The sequence below is a fragment of the Python bivittatus genome, unplaced genomic scaffold, assembly GCF_059951505.1.
Source record: "Python bivittatus isolate LINGU-HERP-01145 unplaced genomic scaffold, Pbiv_v1 ctg000430_np1212, whole genome shotgun sequence".
Taxonomy (NCBI): domain Eukaryota; kingdom Metazoa; phylum Chordata; class Lepidosauria; order Squamata; family Pythonidae; genus Python; species Python bivittatus.
This window is the reverse complement of record NW_028277071.1, coordinates 401,205-417,965: the sequence shown is the minus strand read 5'-3', so window position 1 is coordinate 417,965 and position 16,761 is coordinate 401,205. Positions and strand designations below refer to the sequence as shown.

The 16,761-nt window shown below is 42.7% G+C and overlaps 3 protein-coding genes across 3 annotated transcripts; all 3 read left to right on the top strand.

The window, feature by feature from the left end:
- The first annotated feature begins 537 nt into the window (after positions 1-537).
- Positions 538-1,476, top strand: LOC103055646 (olfactory receptor 6E1-like). Its single transcript, XM_088143888.1, has one exon. It carries the CDS (start codon positions 538-540, stop codon positions 1,474-1,476), a length of 939 nt encoding a protein of 312 aa, XP_088000014.1.
- A 5,037-nt stretch (positions 1,477-6,513) lies between these two features.
- Positions 6,514-7,452, top strand: LOC103055423 (olfactory receptor 6E1-like). The gene has a single exon (XM_007443936.2). The coding sequence runs from the start codon at positions 6,514-6,516 to the stop codon at positions 7,450-7,452; it is 939 nt and encodes a 312-aa protein (XP_007443998.1).
- Positions 7,453-14,467: 7,015 nt separating this feature from the next.
- Positions 14,468-15,406, top strand: LOC103048595 (olfactory receptor 6C65-like). The gene has a single exon (XM_088143887.1). The coding sequence runs from the start codon at positions 14,468-14,470 to the stop codon at positions 15,404-15,406; it is 939 nt and encodes a 312-aa protein (XP_088000013.1).
- The last annotated feature ends 1,355 nt before the right edge of the window (positions 15,407-16,761 follow it).

Here is a 16,761-nt window from a genome sequence, read left to right as displayed (position 1 = left end):
TTGTTGAAATAATTTGATAAGTATTTCCATATTTTACTATTTTTTAGAAAGTTCCCTTGGTGTCTGTACAAGGAGATGGAAAAACATTGGAGGTGTTAATTTAGAAAAAGGACAAATATGAGTAAATGTGGAAGGAATACACAAATATAGACTGAGAAAGATTCCCCCCAACGCTCAAACTCTTACAATACTAAACAGCAGCCAAGGATTCAGCAGAGAAAAGAAGGCAGAAATGAGTCAATGTTCACCATTTTCACAAGAGCCATTTTAGGCTGAGGAGGGAGCATGCGGCGATCTGAATTCAAGACAAAAGAAGAAATATCTACAATCAAGAACCCACAGGTGGGCAGAAGACAATCTACTAACAGGGAACAAACCAAAGATTATGACTCCTTCTTCCACATGTCAGCTTTGCAAAGGCATAACTGGTGCTACTGGTGATTCCAGATATTTGGCCAGTTTCAGATTCTTCAACAGTGAAAGCTAAATTAACTCACTAAGGGTTCATGTCAGCAGTTGGCTCCCAACTGAGATGACATGGAGAATCAAACAAGGGTGAAGGAGTTCTTACTGCGAGGGTTTACTGAAGATCAACAGCTGGAGATGCTTCTGTTTGCTCTCTTTCTGATCATGTACCTGATGGCCATAGCTGGAAACACTCTGATCATTGTTATCACTCTTGTGGACTTCCACCTCAGGACACCAATGTATTATTTCCTCAGGAATTACGCCGTCTTGGAAATTGGATACACTTCAGCTGTCATCCCCAAAGCCTTGATCAACTTGGCACTGGGGAAGAAAACAATCTCTTACACGGGATGTATAACACAATGGTTTTTTTATTTCTTTTTGGGAACTACTGACTTCTTCCTACTGACAGTGATGTCCTTCGACAGGTATGTGGCCATATGCAACCCCCTAAGATATACTACCATCATGAACAAGCATTTCTGTACTTGGTTGGTACTGATTTCTTGGGCTGGAGGATTCACCTTGATTTTTTGTCAAACTATGTTTTTCATACAATTCCCCTTCTGTGGCTCAAACCCCATGGACCATTTTTTCTGTGACAATAAACCACTGCTGAAACTTCTCTGTGGGGATACCCATCTCCTGGAGCTCATTGGCTTCATCCTTTCTGCTTTTTCACTTCTGGGAAACTTGGCAGTCACCACAGTATCCTATATAATGATAATTTCCACCATCCTTCACATTCCATCTGTGTCAGGAAGGAAAAAGGCCTTCTCCACCTGTGCTGCTCACATCATTGTGGTCTCTGTCACTTATGGCAGTTGCATCTCTATGTACCTCATACCAGAGGAAGGTGAAGGGAAAAATTTCAGCAAAGCAGTGGCCATTCTCAACAATGTGGTTTGTCCCCTTATGACCCCATTTATCTACACTTTGAGGAACAAGCAAGTCAAAGCTGCTCTGAAAGATGCCTTCAACTGCAAGAGGACCACTCATAAAATATGAGGAACCTCAATATAATTGAAAAGAGAAGACACGAAAGAAACCTTAATTTGATGTTTATGGACCTAGGTTTTTTTTGAAAGCCCTTCTGGGCTGACGATAGTGGGATTATGCAGTATATAACTCTGTAAATATAAAAATAAAAACATTATGCAGCAAAAATCTACTGATGCTTCTTTGACCCTGAAAGACCCACTCTTTCTTCCCTGACTGTAAGGGATGTAAACAAAATTTCAGTAACAGGTACTGTAAAGATAGACATGATAGATAGATAGATGCACAGAGAGAGAGAGAGACGGAAATGGAGATGACAGAGATCAGTAGAGATCAAGTATGAGATCAAGATATACTGTATAGAGAGATAGGGGTTATACAGATAGATAGCCAGGAAATGTGGAGTCATATTAAGTGGCTTTGAGTGAATTCAACGTCATATTTCTAAACGATTTTTTTTTTATGCAGCGGAAACGTGTCTTTTTAAAAATTTGTTTTGCTACATTCAATACATCTACACATAGATTTTGATGTGTTTCTCTAGGGCAATTGCTTGTTTCTGTTTGGAGACAATAGCAGCTTTTCTCTGCTTTACAGGAAGCTTCCAGACAGTGTTGTCTCTTTTCAGGGAGTTTAGGCTGTCAAATTGGAACAGGGCCTTCAGTATAAAAGGTGTCTTTAATCTTGCACGTAAAAAACGAACTCATATGTCTGTGGCATGGGGGGAGAATTACTTGATGGCCCTCCAAAAGGCCAAATGGGTGGGGTCCTGCTGAATCACCAGTGGGAGGGTGTTCCATATGGTGGGAGCAGCCACGGAAAAGACAGTAGGATCTGATCTAGTGGGATGGGCAGATATTCTTAGGGAGAGGCGGTCCCACAGATAACTGGATCCCGTGCCATGTAGGGCTTTAAGGTGATAACCGGCACCTTGAATTGCACCAGAAGGAAACTGGGAGTCCGTGCACCTCACACAATGGAGGTGTAACATGGGCGAACCTATGAACACCCAATACTGTGTGTGCCACTACATTCTGTACCATTTGCAACTTCCGAGTGGTCTTCAAGGGCATCCCCATGTACAGAGCATTGCAGTAATCCAAATGGGAAGTGACTAAGGCATGTGTGACCGTGAGCAAAGCTTCCCGATTCAGGAAAGGGCGCAATTGGCACACAAGACAGATCTGTGCAAAGGGCCCCTAGCCACAGCTGCTACCTGCTCTTCAAGCAGGAGCCATGAGTCCAGGAGGACCCCCAAATTGCACACCAGCTCAGTCTGGGGGAGACCAATGCTGTCCAGAGTCAAAGAGGATAAGTCACCAGACCCTGGCAGGCCAAAACCCCAGAGCGACTTTGTCTTGCCAGGGTTGAGCCGAAGTCACTGCATCCTCCATCCAGACCCTGACAGCCTCCAGGCCCTTGGACAGCCCCAAAACAGCATCACCAGAGAAGTATATCTGGGTATCGGCAGCAGCACCCCCAGCCCACTCCTGTCTCTCACACGAGGGGAGCAAGAGGGCCCCACCATACCTGGCCCCCGCTCCACCTTCCAAACCATTTAAAAGCTCCTGGTTCATACCAATGTCCTCAATCCGGGTGCCAGCACTTCAGTGCCAGGTCCCCCCAGACAGGAAGGGAATCCACTAAAATGGCTCTTTGCAATGTGACCGCTTCAGCAGCAGCTGCAAGACACAAGGCAGCCCCCCCTCCCCCGACACACACAGGTCCACTGCCTTGCTCCTGCTCCCACTGCCACAAAGTGCCAGGCCACCTGAGTCCTCCACTCCACTGGGACTCCTATGGACCCCGTAGCCACTGCCAATTTCTTGTCCTGTGCCGGCCTCCTCTGTCCCTGTATTCTCTGTGGTGGGAGACCCAAGATGGAGGATGAGAGGGTAAGCTGCTAGTCTGTTGCTGCTAGCTCTGCCATGCTGCTGGGTCCTCTGGAGTCCAGTCCATGCCACCCATCAGCTGGAGCAAAGGCAGATGATCCACAGCACCTCTGAGCTCTGCTGCCTGCATCTTGCTCACCAAGGATCCTCTGCAATGGAGGGGCCACCACTGAAAGCAGTCCTGCTTGGCTGCTGCCCAGGAAGATGTCGACAGGGCTCCATCGGCCCCTTCAAGGAAATGTCCCCTCCACTGCCCTGCCTGCCTTCTCTGTTGCTGCTCTTCCCACTCCTCCTACTGGCCCAGAGAACTGGTACTAACATGGCTGGCTTCCCACCAAATTGACAAGGACCACCAAACACCTCCACACACCATCCACATCATCCTCAAGATTCCCGGCAAAGTGAGCCTACCAAACTGGTAACCACCTCAGAGCCATAATGGAAAAAGAAAATAGTGTTTTAGATGGGAGAAAATCCCACACTCACTTACACTGATGATGTTACCTAGTTGGGTAATCAAATGTCTGCAAGCAAACAGCCAAGCTCAGAGAGCACCAAGGACTCCACCATTCAACCCTGAGCTACAGATATTCTCTTCTATTGCAATATGTAAATATGAATAATCAAATCATAAATCATGGAACAAGGATTTAGAAGTGACCATCACATCCAGTCGTAGAGGAATTCATTGCTTGCTGGTTTGGGACAACTCTTGCCTTTACTTCTCTCCATGGAAACATTTAATTCTAATTGAAAATTAATTAGAAATGAGGTATTAACACAATCACATTCTCCGGAGCATGCATCATCTCAGGAGACAGCTAAGCATGATATTTAGTCTTGACGTGCAGTATTTTATATTTCCCAGATTGGGAAAGATTTGCAGATCTATTCAATGGGAATCTTCATGGAAGCTGTAAGTAGATTCAGTAGAGGTGGGGCTGTTTGAGTTCCATCAAGGCATGCAAGTAAGAGCCTGCTCCATATCATTGTTGAAGGACACCGTTGGTATATGTAAGAAAAATTAAATAATGTCAAAGTTTGCAGCCTCTCTTGTTCATGTACTGATCTATTTGCTTTTACTCGCTTCTAACAGCAAATGCATGTTCTGATACGGTAGTGAAATAGTTCAGTTATTGGAAGTCCAAGTTCAAGTCTCCACTGGACTACAGAGCTCCCTGAATTGACTTACCTCCTGGTTGGTTGTTGAGGGGAAAAAAAGAAAGAAAAGGGATCTTGCCGAACATCGTGCTAGTTGTAAAGTGACAGGATAGCAGTGCAATAATAATACTCTATACTCAGAGCAACAATCCTAATTTTAGCTAGAAGTGGTCCAAACTTTGAAGCAATCATCTTTGAAGAAGGGCAGAAATGCCTTCTCTTTATCCTAGAATGATTCCAAAAAGCTTCCACCACCACTACCACCCAAAAAAAAGAAAGGAAAAGAAAATGGAGCTATTTTCATTGAGCAAACTTTGAAAAAGAATTGGATTGAAACCTTCTTTTATTAAACAAACAAAGAAGTGGTTAAAAGGTGCTAGTTTAAACTGTTTGGGACCTAATATGTCTGAACTACTGCTTGGATAAAATGGTTTCTAAAGAAGGGATTTTATAGTCATGGGAAAGGTGCATTAAAAGTGCTCCCAGGTTCGGCTTATGGTCATTCACTCACACACTCACAGCTTGTTGAGAAACGCACATCTTGTCAGCGCCCCTTGCTTTCTACCTGGGTTTTCCAGATGAGTGCAGCTGGAACAGACAAGACACACAGCCCTGGTCAACAGCCAAGAAATAATGAGGGACACACATCCCTCCGAACCCTGAGATCCCGTCCAACCGAACCCTGAGGCTCATCAGGTTTTTTGGAATACAGGGAGACCCAGTGAGTTTAAAGGAACAGCAAAACATTCCTGGTTACACTATACATTTGCTCTTTCTCACACTCACATACACACTCATCCACACTTACGCACATCCTTCTGAACTAGGCTGCTAGGCATTAGCTAGAGGGACAGAAGCTGTCTTGTTTGGTCCAAAGATCAGTTAAGGAGCGGGTGGGCTTCAGGACCCCTTTTGATTCCCAAGAGCTCTTGCTTTGTTAATTCACAGGACTGGCAGCTACTCTGGCCCTTTTGATTTACACATTTTTGCACCTAATACGTCTTAACTACTGCTTGGATAAAAGCTCTGATATTAATAGGTCACAAAGAAAGAAAGTTAAGAATTCTGACTTGTTTCTGCATGACTTTAATCAACATGTACAGCAATAGGGGAAATCAAAACCTTTCTGTTTATTAGTAATATGATCCAAATGTTTATAATCTTTTCCAGGTTAAAAAAGAGCCAAGTTTAAAGCATCTCTATCCATGATCACATATTACAATCAACATTTGTTCCCAAAAACGTGATTTGAAAACTGCATGAAAGGGAGAAGGAATGGGAGGGTTTGATGGATCAGATGGACAGACAAAAGTATTCTAATAATACCGAACAGCTGGTATCATATGCTAATGTTTTTTTCTCTGCCCCTTCTTTTGTTGCTATCATAATCCAGTATTTCTTATATGGATCTGAGCTGAAGGTCTGATCGGACATTCTTCCACACAAAAAAAGATTCTTTGTTGAAATAATTTGATAAGTATTTGTATATTTTACAATCTTTTAGAAAGTTACCTTGGTGTCTGTATCAGGAGAACGAAAAACATTGGAGGTGTTAATTTATAAAAAGGACAGATATGAATATATGTGGAAGGCATACACAAATATAGACTGAGAAAGATTCCCCCCAATGCTCAAACTCTTGCAATACTAAACAGCAGCCAAGGATTCAGCAGAGAAAAGAAGACAGAAATGAGTCAATGTCCATGATTTTCACAAGAGGCATGTTAGGCTGAAGAGGGAGCATGTGGCCATCTGAATTCAAGACGAAGAAGAAATGTCTACAATTATGAACCCACAGCTGGGCAGAAGACAATCTACTAACAGGGAACAAACCAAAGATTATGACTCCTTCTTCCACATGTCAGCTTTGCAAAGGCATAACTGGTGCTACTGGTGATTCCAGATATTTGGCCAGTTTCAGATTCTTCAACAGTGAAAGCTAAATTAACTCACTAAGGGTTCATGTCAGCAGTTGGCTCCCAACTAAGATAACATGGAGAATCAAACAAGGATGAAGGACTTCTTCCTTCGCGGGTTTACTGAAGATCAGCAGCTGGAGACGCTTCTGTTTGCTCTCTTTCTGATCATGTACCTGATGGCCATAGCTGGAAACATTCTGATTGTTGTTATCACTCTTGTGGACTTCCACCTCAGGACACCAATGTATTATTTCCTCAGGAATTATGCCATCTTGGAAATTGGATACACTTCAGCTGTCATCCCCAAAGCCTTGATCAACTTGGCATTGGGGAAGAAAACAATCTCTTACGTGGGATGTATAAGCCAATTGTTTTTTTATTTCTTTTTGGGAACTACAGACTTCTTCCTACTGACAGTGATGTCCTTCGACAGGTATGTGGCCATCTGCAACCCCCTAAGATATGCTACCATCATGAACAAGCATTTCTGTACTTGGTTGGTACTGGTTTCTTGGGCTGGAGGATTCACCTTGATTTTTGGTCAAACTATGTTTTACATACAATTCCCCATCTGTGGCTCAAACCTCATGGACCATTTTTTTTGTGACAATAAACCACTGCTGAAACTTCTCTGTGGGGATACCCATCTCCTGGAGCTCATTGGCTTCATCCTTTCTGTTTTTTCTCTTCTGGGAACCTTAGCAATCACGACAGTATCCTATGTAATGATAATTTCCACCATCCTTCACATTCCAACTGCTGCAGGTAGGAAAAAGGCCTTCTCCACTTGTGCTGCCCATATTATTGTGGTCTCTGTCACTTATGGCAGTTGCATCTCTATGTACCTCATACCAGAGGAAGATGAAGGGAAAAATTTCAACAAAGCAGTGGCCATTCTCAACAATGTGGTTTGTCCCCTTATGACCCCATTTGTCTACACTCTGAGGAACAAGCAAGTCAAAGCTGCTCTGAAAGATGCCTTCAACTGCAAGAGGACCACTCATAAAATATGAGGAACCTCAAGATAATTGAAAGAAGAAGACAAGAAAGAAACCTGAATTTGATGTTTATGGACCTAGGTTTTTTTTTAAAACCCTTCTGGGCTGACAACAGTGGGATTTCACTCTGTTAAGTATAAAAATAAAAACATTGTGCAGCAAAAATGTACTGATGCTTCTTTGACACTGAAAGACCCACTGTTTCTATAGTCTCATTGACTGTAAGGGATGTAAACAAAATTTCAGTAACAGGTACTGTATCTAGGTGGAAGGATGGTGGGATAGATAGATAGATAGATAGATAGATAGATAGATAGATAGATAGATAGATAGATAGAAGGTAAAGATAGATATGATAGATAGATGCACAGAGAGATGGAGATGGAAATGACAGAGATCAATAGAGATCAAAAATGAGATCGAGATATAGATGGAGATCAAGATGATATAGATAGATCGGCAGGAAATCTGCAATCATAGCAAATGGCTTTGAGTGAATTCAACATTATACTGTATTTCTAAAGGATTTTTTTTTTTTAAATGCAGGGGATATGTGTTATTCTTTTCAAGTTTGTTTTGCTACATTCAATACATCTATACATAGATTTTGATGTGTTTCTCTAGGGCAGCTGCTTGTTTCTGCTTGGAGACAATAGCAGCTTTTCTCTGCTTTACAGGAAGCTTCCAGACAGTGTTGTCTCTTTTCAGGGAATTTAGCCTGTCAAACTGGAACAGGGCCTTCAGTATAAAAGGTGTCTTTAATCTTGCACGTTAAAAAAGGAATTCATATGTCTGTGGCATTGGGGGAGAAGCAGGACAATAGTGCTATAGATAATGGGAGTCCAAGAATCCTGGATTTAACTATTCAAGCCACGATACTAAGCATATGAAAATGGAAATCAGGTCACCTGAAAGGTCCAAATTATGCATATATTGAACGATCTGGGATTACCACTTCTTGCAAATGTTCCTGGTCAGAATATGGAGGTAATTTAATGGATTCTCTTCTAGGTGGATTTAATACCCACTTGGCTAACATCTATATATTGTGCAGTGTTGAGACCCAGTTAAGCAGGTGGTTGGTGTATCTTGCATGCACAATAAATTGAGAAGCATTGTTGTCACCCTGAACCAACATCTGTTGTCTTTAGTGACAACGGCATGGATCCATATATGATTATTTGCATTGAATCCCAATATTATTCATTACCCATTTGATATATAATAAGCAGATCTCATTAAATAATGTTGCACTAAGCATTATCCTCCCTCTAAATTGGCTCTGCTCAACCTTGTCACATAACAAACTCTGGGTAGACAGACATTGTTAGGCCATCTTCCATTTCTGTAAAGGGGTTCTTTCAAGATTGTAGTTTTGAACAGGGGAAAAAATGGCAGTGAACAATAGCAATGGTCAAGATTCTTTTAAAGTATATTTGTTGATTTGTTTGCAAATGATTTTGCAAAGAAAATTGTTCAGTATGTTTGCTCTAGTTGGCAAATGAAATAACTGACATGCTGAGAGGCCTTGAGTTTGAGCAGCTTCTGAATATTTATATGCTTATTTATATGCTTGTTTATTTATGAAATTTATCTGCCTGAAACCGGCTGGGCTCTTTATAAGCTATAGAGGTTAAAGCGGGATAACAGTCAGAATAAAATTAGAATAGCCTCTAAAAGCAAAGAGCTAAAAAATGTAAATATATGGAGTGCTTGGTGCTCTCCAAGCTTCATTGTTTGCTGACAGGCATTACATTATATATTTATTTGCTTATTTGAAAGATTTGTATGGCCACCCACCTTAAACCGCTCTGGGCGGCTCGCAAGAATAGGAAAACCAGTAACTATAAAACAACCGTAAAACATTAAAACAGTAAAATGATCCAACCAAAACCCTCTGCCCTAGTCATCCCCTTGGGATGCCCCACAACAAGCTCCAATTACCTGATGGTCTTCCAAAAGGCCAAAAGGGTGGGGTCCTGCTGAATCACCAGTGGGAGGGTGTTCCATATGGTGGGAGCAGCCCCGGAAAAGACACGCTAGGTGGCAGGATTTCAGGGAAGGGATCTGGAGTAGGATCTGATCTAGTGGGACGGGCAGATATTCTTAGGGAGAGGCGGTCCCACAAATAACTGGATCCCGTGCCATGTAGGGCTTTAAGGTGATAACCAGAACCTTGAATTCCACCAGAAGGAAACTGGGAGCCCATGCACCTCACACAATAGAGGTGTAATATGGGCGAACCTATGAACACCCAATACTGTGTGTGCCACTACATTCTCTACCAGCTGCAACTTCCAAGTGGTCTTCAAGGGCAGCCCCATGTAAAGCGCATTGCAGTCATCCAAATAGGAAGTGTCCCTTTGGAACACTCTTCTCCTGGAAGTGAGGTTGGCCCCCTCCCATTTAGACTTCAGAAAAAAACTGAAGACCTGGTTTTGTCATCACGCATGGGGTGGGGTTGGAAATAGTCAGTTTTGGGGTTGGCTGGACCCCTAGTGTTACCTTTGACCAATATTATCTGGTCACAGGCTGAAATAATATCACCATCTCTTGGATTTTGTTGTATTTAATAACTGCATTTTATATTTGTATCATTTATGCTTTTACTGATTGTAAATTGTTTTGTTGTGAACCGCCCAGAGTCCCTCCTTGTGGGGCAGTTGGGCGGTGATATAAATTTGATAAATGAATGAATGAATGAATGAATGAATGAATGAATAAATAAATAAATAAATAGACAGACAGACAGACAGACAGACAGACAGACTAAAGCATGTGTGGCCGTGAGCAAAGCTTCCCGATTGAGGAAAGGCGGCAATTGGCATGCAAGACAGATCTGTGCAAAGGGCCCCTAGCCACAGCTGCTACCTGCTCTTCAAGCAGGAGCCATGAGTCCAGGAGGACCCACAAATTACACACTAGCTCGGTCTGGGGGAGAGCAACACTGTCCAGAGTCAAAGAGGATACCAGAGTCATCAGACCCTGGGGGGCCAAAACCCCAGAGCGACTTTGTCTTGCCAGGGTTGAACTGAAGTCCCTTCATCCTCCATCCAGACCCTTACAGCTTCCAGGCCCTTGGACAGCCCTGCAACAGCATCATCAGAGATGTATATCTGGGTATTGGCAGACGCACCCCCAGCCCACCCCGTCTCTGACACGAGGGGACCAAGAGGGCCCCCCCATACCCAGCCCCCGCTCCAACTTCCTAACCATGTAAAAGCTCCTGGTCCATACCAATGTCCTCAATCTGGGTGCCAGCACCTTCAGTCCCAGGTCCTCCCAGACAGGAAGGGAATCCACTAAAATGGCTGCTTTACCATGTGACCGCTTCAGCGGCAGCTGCAAGACACCAGGTAGCCCCCCCCCCAAAGGCCCACTGCCTTGCTTCTGCTTCCGCTGCCACAAAGTGCCAGGCCACCTGAGCCCTCCACTCCACTGGGACTCCTACGGACCCCGTGGCCACCGCCACTTTCTTGACCTGTGCCGGCCTAGACTGTCCCTGTATTCTCTGTGGTGGAGACCCAAGATGGAGGATGAGGGGATAAGCTGCTAGTCTGTTGCTGTTAGCTCTGCCATGCTGCTGGGTCCTCTGGAGTCCAGTCCATGCCACTCATCAGCTGGAGCAAAGGCAGATGATCCACAGCATCACTGAGCTCTGCTGCCTGCATCTTGCTCACCAAGAAGCCTCTGCAATGGAGGGGCCACCGCTGAAAGCAGTCCTGCTTAGCTGCTGCCCAGGAAGATGTCGACAGAGCTCCATCAGCCCCTTCAAGGATTGGTCCCCTCCACTGCACTGCTGTCTTCTCTGTCACTGCTCTTCCCACTCCTCCTGCTGGCCCAGGGAACTGGTATTAACATGGCTGGCTGCCCACTGAACTGACAAGGACCACCAAGCACCTCCACACACCATCCTCATCATCCTCAAAATTCCCAGCAAAGTGAGCCTATCAAACAGACATCCACTTCAGCACCATAATGGAAAAAGAAAATAGTGTTTTAGATGGAAGAAAATCCCACACTCACTTACACTGATGATGTTACCTAGTTGGGTAATGAAATGTCTGCAAGCAAACAACCAACTCAGAGACCACCAAGGACTCCACCGTCCAACCCTGAGCTACAGATATTCTCTTCTATTGCAATATGTAAATATGAATAATCAAATCATAAATCATGGAACAAGGATGTAGAAGTGACCATCACATCCAAGTCACTTCAGTAGTAGAGGAATTCATTGCTTGCTGGTTTGGGACAACTCTTGCCTTTACTTCTCTCCATGGGAACATTTACTTCTAATTGAAAATTAATTAGAAATTATGCATTAACACAATGACATTCCCCAGAGCCTGCATGATCTCAGGAGACAACTAGACATGATGTTCAGTCTTCACATACAGTACTTTATATTTCCCAGATTGGGAACAATTTGCAGATCTATTCAATGGGAATCTTCATGGAAGCTGTAAGTAGATTCAGTAGAGGTGGGGCTATTTGAGTTCCATCAAGGCATGGGAATAAGAGCCTGCTCCATATCATTGTTGAAGGACACCGTTGGTAGATATAAGAAAAATTAAATAGTGTCAAAGTTTGCAGCCTCTCTTGTTCATGTACTGATCTATTTGTCTTTTACTCGCTTCTAACAACAAATGCATGTTCTGATACGGTAGTGAAATAGTTCAGTTATTGAAGTCCAAGTTCAAGTCTCCACTGGACTACAGAGCTCCCTGAATTGACTTACCTCCTGGGTGGTTGTTGTGGGGGAAAAAAGAAAGAAAAGGGAACTTGCCGACCATCGTGCTAGTTGTAAAGTGACAGGATAGCAGTGCAATAACAGTTCTCTATACTCAGAACAACAATCCTAATTTTAGCTAGAAGTGGTCCAAACTTTGAAGTAATCATCTTTGAAGAAAGGCAGAAATGCCTTCTCTTTTTCCTAGAATGATTCCAAAAAGCTTCCACACACACACACACACACACACACACACAAAGAAAGGAAAAGAAAATGGAGCTATTTTCATTGAGCACACTTTGAAAAAGAACTGGCTTAAAACCTTCTCTTATGAAACAAACAAAGAAACAAAGAAATAGGTTAAACGGTGCTAGTTTATACTGTTTTGGACCTAATATGTCAACTACTGCTTGGATAAAATGGTTTCTGTCGAAGGGATTTTATAGTCATGGGAAAGATGTGTTACAAGTGCTCCCAGGTTCGGCTTATGGTCACTCACTCACACACTCTCAGCCTGTTGAGGCAGGCAGATCTTGTCAGCCCCCCTTGCTTTGTACCTGGGTTTTCCAGATAGGTGCGGCTGGAACACACGAGACACACAGCCCTGGTCAACAGCCGGGAAATAATTAGGGACACACACAGATCCCATCCAACCGAACCCTGAGGCTCATCAGGTTCTTTGGAATACACAGAGACCCAGTGAGTTTACAGGAACAGCAAAACTTTCCTGGTTACAGTGGACATTTGCTCTTTCTTACACTCACATCCACACTCATCCACACTTACGCACGTCCTTCTCAACTAGGCCGCCAGGCCTTAGCTAGAAGGACAGAAGCTGCCTTGTCTGGCTCTAAAGGTGACTCAAGGAGTGGGTGGGTTCAGGACCCCTTTTGATTCCTAACAGTTCTTGCTTTGTTGATTCACAAGACTGGCAGCTACTCTTGTCTTTTTGATTTACAAATCTAGTAGCTGTTGCTGGGATTTGGGGGTGGGAGTCCATGTGCTCAGACCCAACTTCTTTTATCTGGTTCAAGTGACATTTTTTTGTTTCCTTATCAACTTGTTTCCTTCTTATCCACCTGCCAGAGGGGATCCTTTAGACAAGATCCCTGGCTTTTTTCCTCTCTGTTTATGTCCCTGCTCCATCCTGGCATGGCAACTTCAGCCTAGTCTCACATATTATGCTGTTATATTGCAAACATAGCATTAGACAAAAAGACCAGCTTGGTATGAAGGCAGAGAGAATGATAATGCTGGGAAGGTCCACTGAAGCTGTCCAGTTTATACTGTTTTGGACCTAATACGTCTTAACTATTGCTTGGATAAAAGCTCTGATATTAATAGGTCACAAAGAAAGAGAGTTAAGAATCCAGACTTGTTTCTGCATGACTTTAATCAACATGTACAGCAATAGGGGAAATCAAAACCTTTCCGTTTATTAGTAATATGATCCAAATGTTTATAATCTTTTCCAGGTTAAAAAAAAGCCAAGTTTAAAGCATCTCTATCCATGATCACATATTACAATCAACATTTGTTCCCCAAAACCTGACTTGAAATCTGCATAAAAGGGAGGTGGAATGGGAGGGTTTAATGGATCAGATGGACACACAAGTGTATTTTAATAATACCGAACAGCTGGCATTGTATGCTAATCTGTTTTTCTTTGCCTCTTCTTTTATTGCTATCTTAATCCAGTATTTCACGTATAGATCTGAGCTGAAGGTCTGATTGGATATTCTTCCATACACAAGAAGATTCTTTGTTGAAATAATTTGATAAGTATTTGTATATTTTACAATCTTTTAGAAAGTCACCTTGGGGTTTGTACAAGGAGAGGGAAAAACTATGGAGATGTTAATTTAGAAAAAGGACAAATATGAGTATATGTGGAAGGCATACACAAATATAGACTGAGAAAGATTCCCCCCAATGCTCAAACTCTTGCAATACTAAACAGCAGCCAAGGATTCAGCAGAGAAAAGAAGGCAGAAATGAGTCAATGTTCACCATTTTCACAAGAGCCATTTTAGGCTGAGGAGGGAGCATGGGGCGATCTGAATTCAAGACAAAGAAGAAATATCTACAATCATGAACCCACAGCTGGACAGAAGACAATCTACTAACAGGGAACAAACCAAAGATTATGACTCCTCCTTCCACATGTCAGCTTTGCAAAGGCATAACTGGTGCTACTGGTGATTCCAGATATTTGGCCAGTTTCAGATTCTTCAACAGTGAAAGCTAAATTAACTCACTAAGGGTTCATGTCAGCAGTTGGCTCCCAACTGAGATGACATGGAGAATCAAACAAGGGTGAAGGAATTCTTACTGCTAGGGTTTACTGAAGATCAGCAGCTGGAGATGCTTCTGTTTCCTCTCTTTCTGATCATGTACCTGATGGCCATAGGTGGAAACACTCTGATCATTGTTATCACTCTTGTGGACTTCCACCTCAGGACACCAATGTATTATTTCCTCAGGAATTACGCCGTCTTGGAAATTGGATACACTTCAGCTGTCATCCCCAAAGCTTTGATCAACTTGGCATTGGGGAAGAAAACAATCTCTTACACGGGATGTATAAGCCAATGGTTTTTTTATTTCTTTTTGGGAACTACAGACTTTTTCCTACTGACAGTGATGTCCTTCGACAGGTATGTGGCCATCTGCAACCCCCTAAGATATGCCACCATCATGAACAAGCATTTCTGTACTTGGTTGGTACTGGTTTCTTGGGCTGGAGGATTCACCATAGACTTTAGTACAATCATGCTTTATATACAACTTCCCATCTGCGACTCAAACACAATTGACCATTTTTTCTGTGACAATAAACCACTGCTGAAACTTCTCTGTGGGGATACCCATCTCCTGGAGCTCATTGGTTTCATCTTTTTTGCTTTTTCACTTCTGGGAACCTTAGCAATCACCACAGTATCATACATAATGATAATTTCCACCATCCTTCGCATTCCATCTGTGACAGGAAGGAAAAAGGCCTTCTCCACCTGTGCTGCTCACATCATTGTGGTCTCTGTCACTTATGGCAGTTGCATCTCTATGTACATCATACCAGAGGAAGATGAAGGGAAAAATTTCAGCAAAGCAGTGGCCGTTGTCAACAACGTGGTTTGTCCCCTTATGACCCCATTTGTCTACACTCTGAGGAACAAGCAAGTCAAAGATGCTTTGAAAGATGCCTTCAACTGCAAGAGGACCACTCACAAAATATGAGGAACCTCAACATAATGGAAAGGAGAAGACAAATAAGAAGAAAAAAAAATGTGGCCAGAGTAAAAATAGATCAGTGATGTCTGTTGAACCTGTGATTTATCAGATGCCTATGTAAATGCTTTTTGGAGGGCTTCTATACTTTTCTTGGAAGTTGTACCTACTACCTAAGTATTGTGGTCTTGAAGCTCATCTCCAGTAGATGATGTTCAGTAAAGGGAATCCATAATCTCTCTTGGTGACCTTCCTCTTTCTCTTTCTCAACGCAAGCCATTTCTCTCATGCTAATTTTGCTTCATTGCCTCTCAGGTATACCAACCCTTAGCTCCATCTGGTTGGCAACATACCCTTTTATCATCCAGTTCAGCACTGTTACCATTCACTGCTCGAGGTTCCAAAGATGGCAGCTCTATTCCCAATCTAGTTTTCAACCCCAGGGTTTCCTGTTGGCCTCTCATCCAAATACCAATTAAGGCAACCATGAGATCTTTCCCTTCTTTGGTCAAGGCAGTGCAGAGATCTCAGACATCAATCAACAGGATGACCTGGGGATTTCTGTGGGACAGGGCAGGCGGAAAAGGAAGAGACATTTTCATTTCATTTCACTACGTTATTTCTTAATATTTGTATGGCCACCCATCTTAAAATGCAGCTCTGGGGTGGTCACAACTAATAAAACTACAAACCATAAAATGATAAGAACAAAACTAAGAGCACGAGCTAAAAATGTCAAATGTCTTCCAGTTTGTATAAATATAAAGAAGAATAGATGTGTTAGATATGTTAAATATGCATGCATATCCTTCTCAGAGGTTTTCCTATATTTTATTTCCTAAATTACCTCATACTCCTTCCTCCTCCTATTTTCCCCACAACAACAGCCCTATGAGGTAGGCTAGGCTGAGAGAGAGGGACTGGCCCAAAGTCACCCAGCCGCTTTCATGCCTAAGGTGGGACTAGAACTCACAGCCTCCTGTTTTCTAGGCCAGCACCTTAACCATGACACCAAGCTAGCTCTTTTTTAAAAATTTATTTTGTGGAAATATATCAAGTTTTCTTGAAATTCCTCAATTCCTTCTCCTGAACAGGATTTCATAAATTTTCACTGGATGTTGCTTTTCATCCAAAACTAATAAGAACCTTGGTGCTCTCTTGTTTTATATCATTTGCCTTTTAACTTTTGCTCATAACAATGCAGGTATTTGCATGAGAGGAAAACTGAAAAAGAAACTGTGCCTTTTACTTTTCTGGTTTCACTGTATGTAAAGATTTGCTTCTCACTTCTTCTTGTAAAAGTGTCTGCTCCAATTGTCTGAATCAGGCAGGGGGTAAAACTTGCTATTTTCAATAAATAAGGA

Coding starts and splice junctions, on each gene's coding strand:
- LOC103055646 (XM_088143888.1), top strand. CDS start 538: ATGGAGAATCAAACAAGGGTGAAGGAGTTCTTACTGCGAGGGTTTACT.
- LOC103055423 (XM_007443936.2), top strand. CDS start 6,514: ATGGAGAATCAAACAAGGATGAAGGACTTCTTCCTTCGCGGGTTTACT.
- LOC103048595 (XM_088143887.1), top strand. CDS start 14,468: ATGGAGAATCAAACAAGGGTGAAGGAATTCTTACTGCTAGGGTTTACT.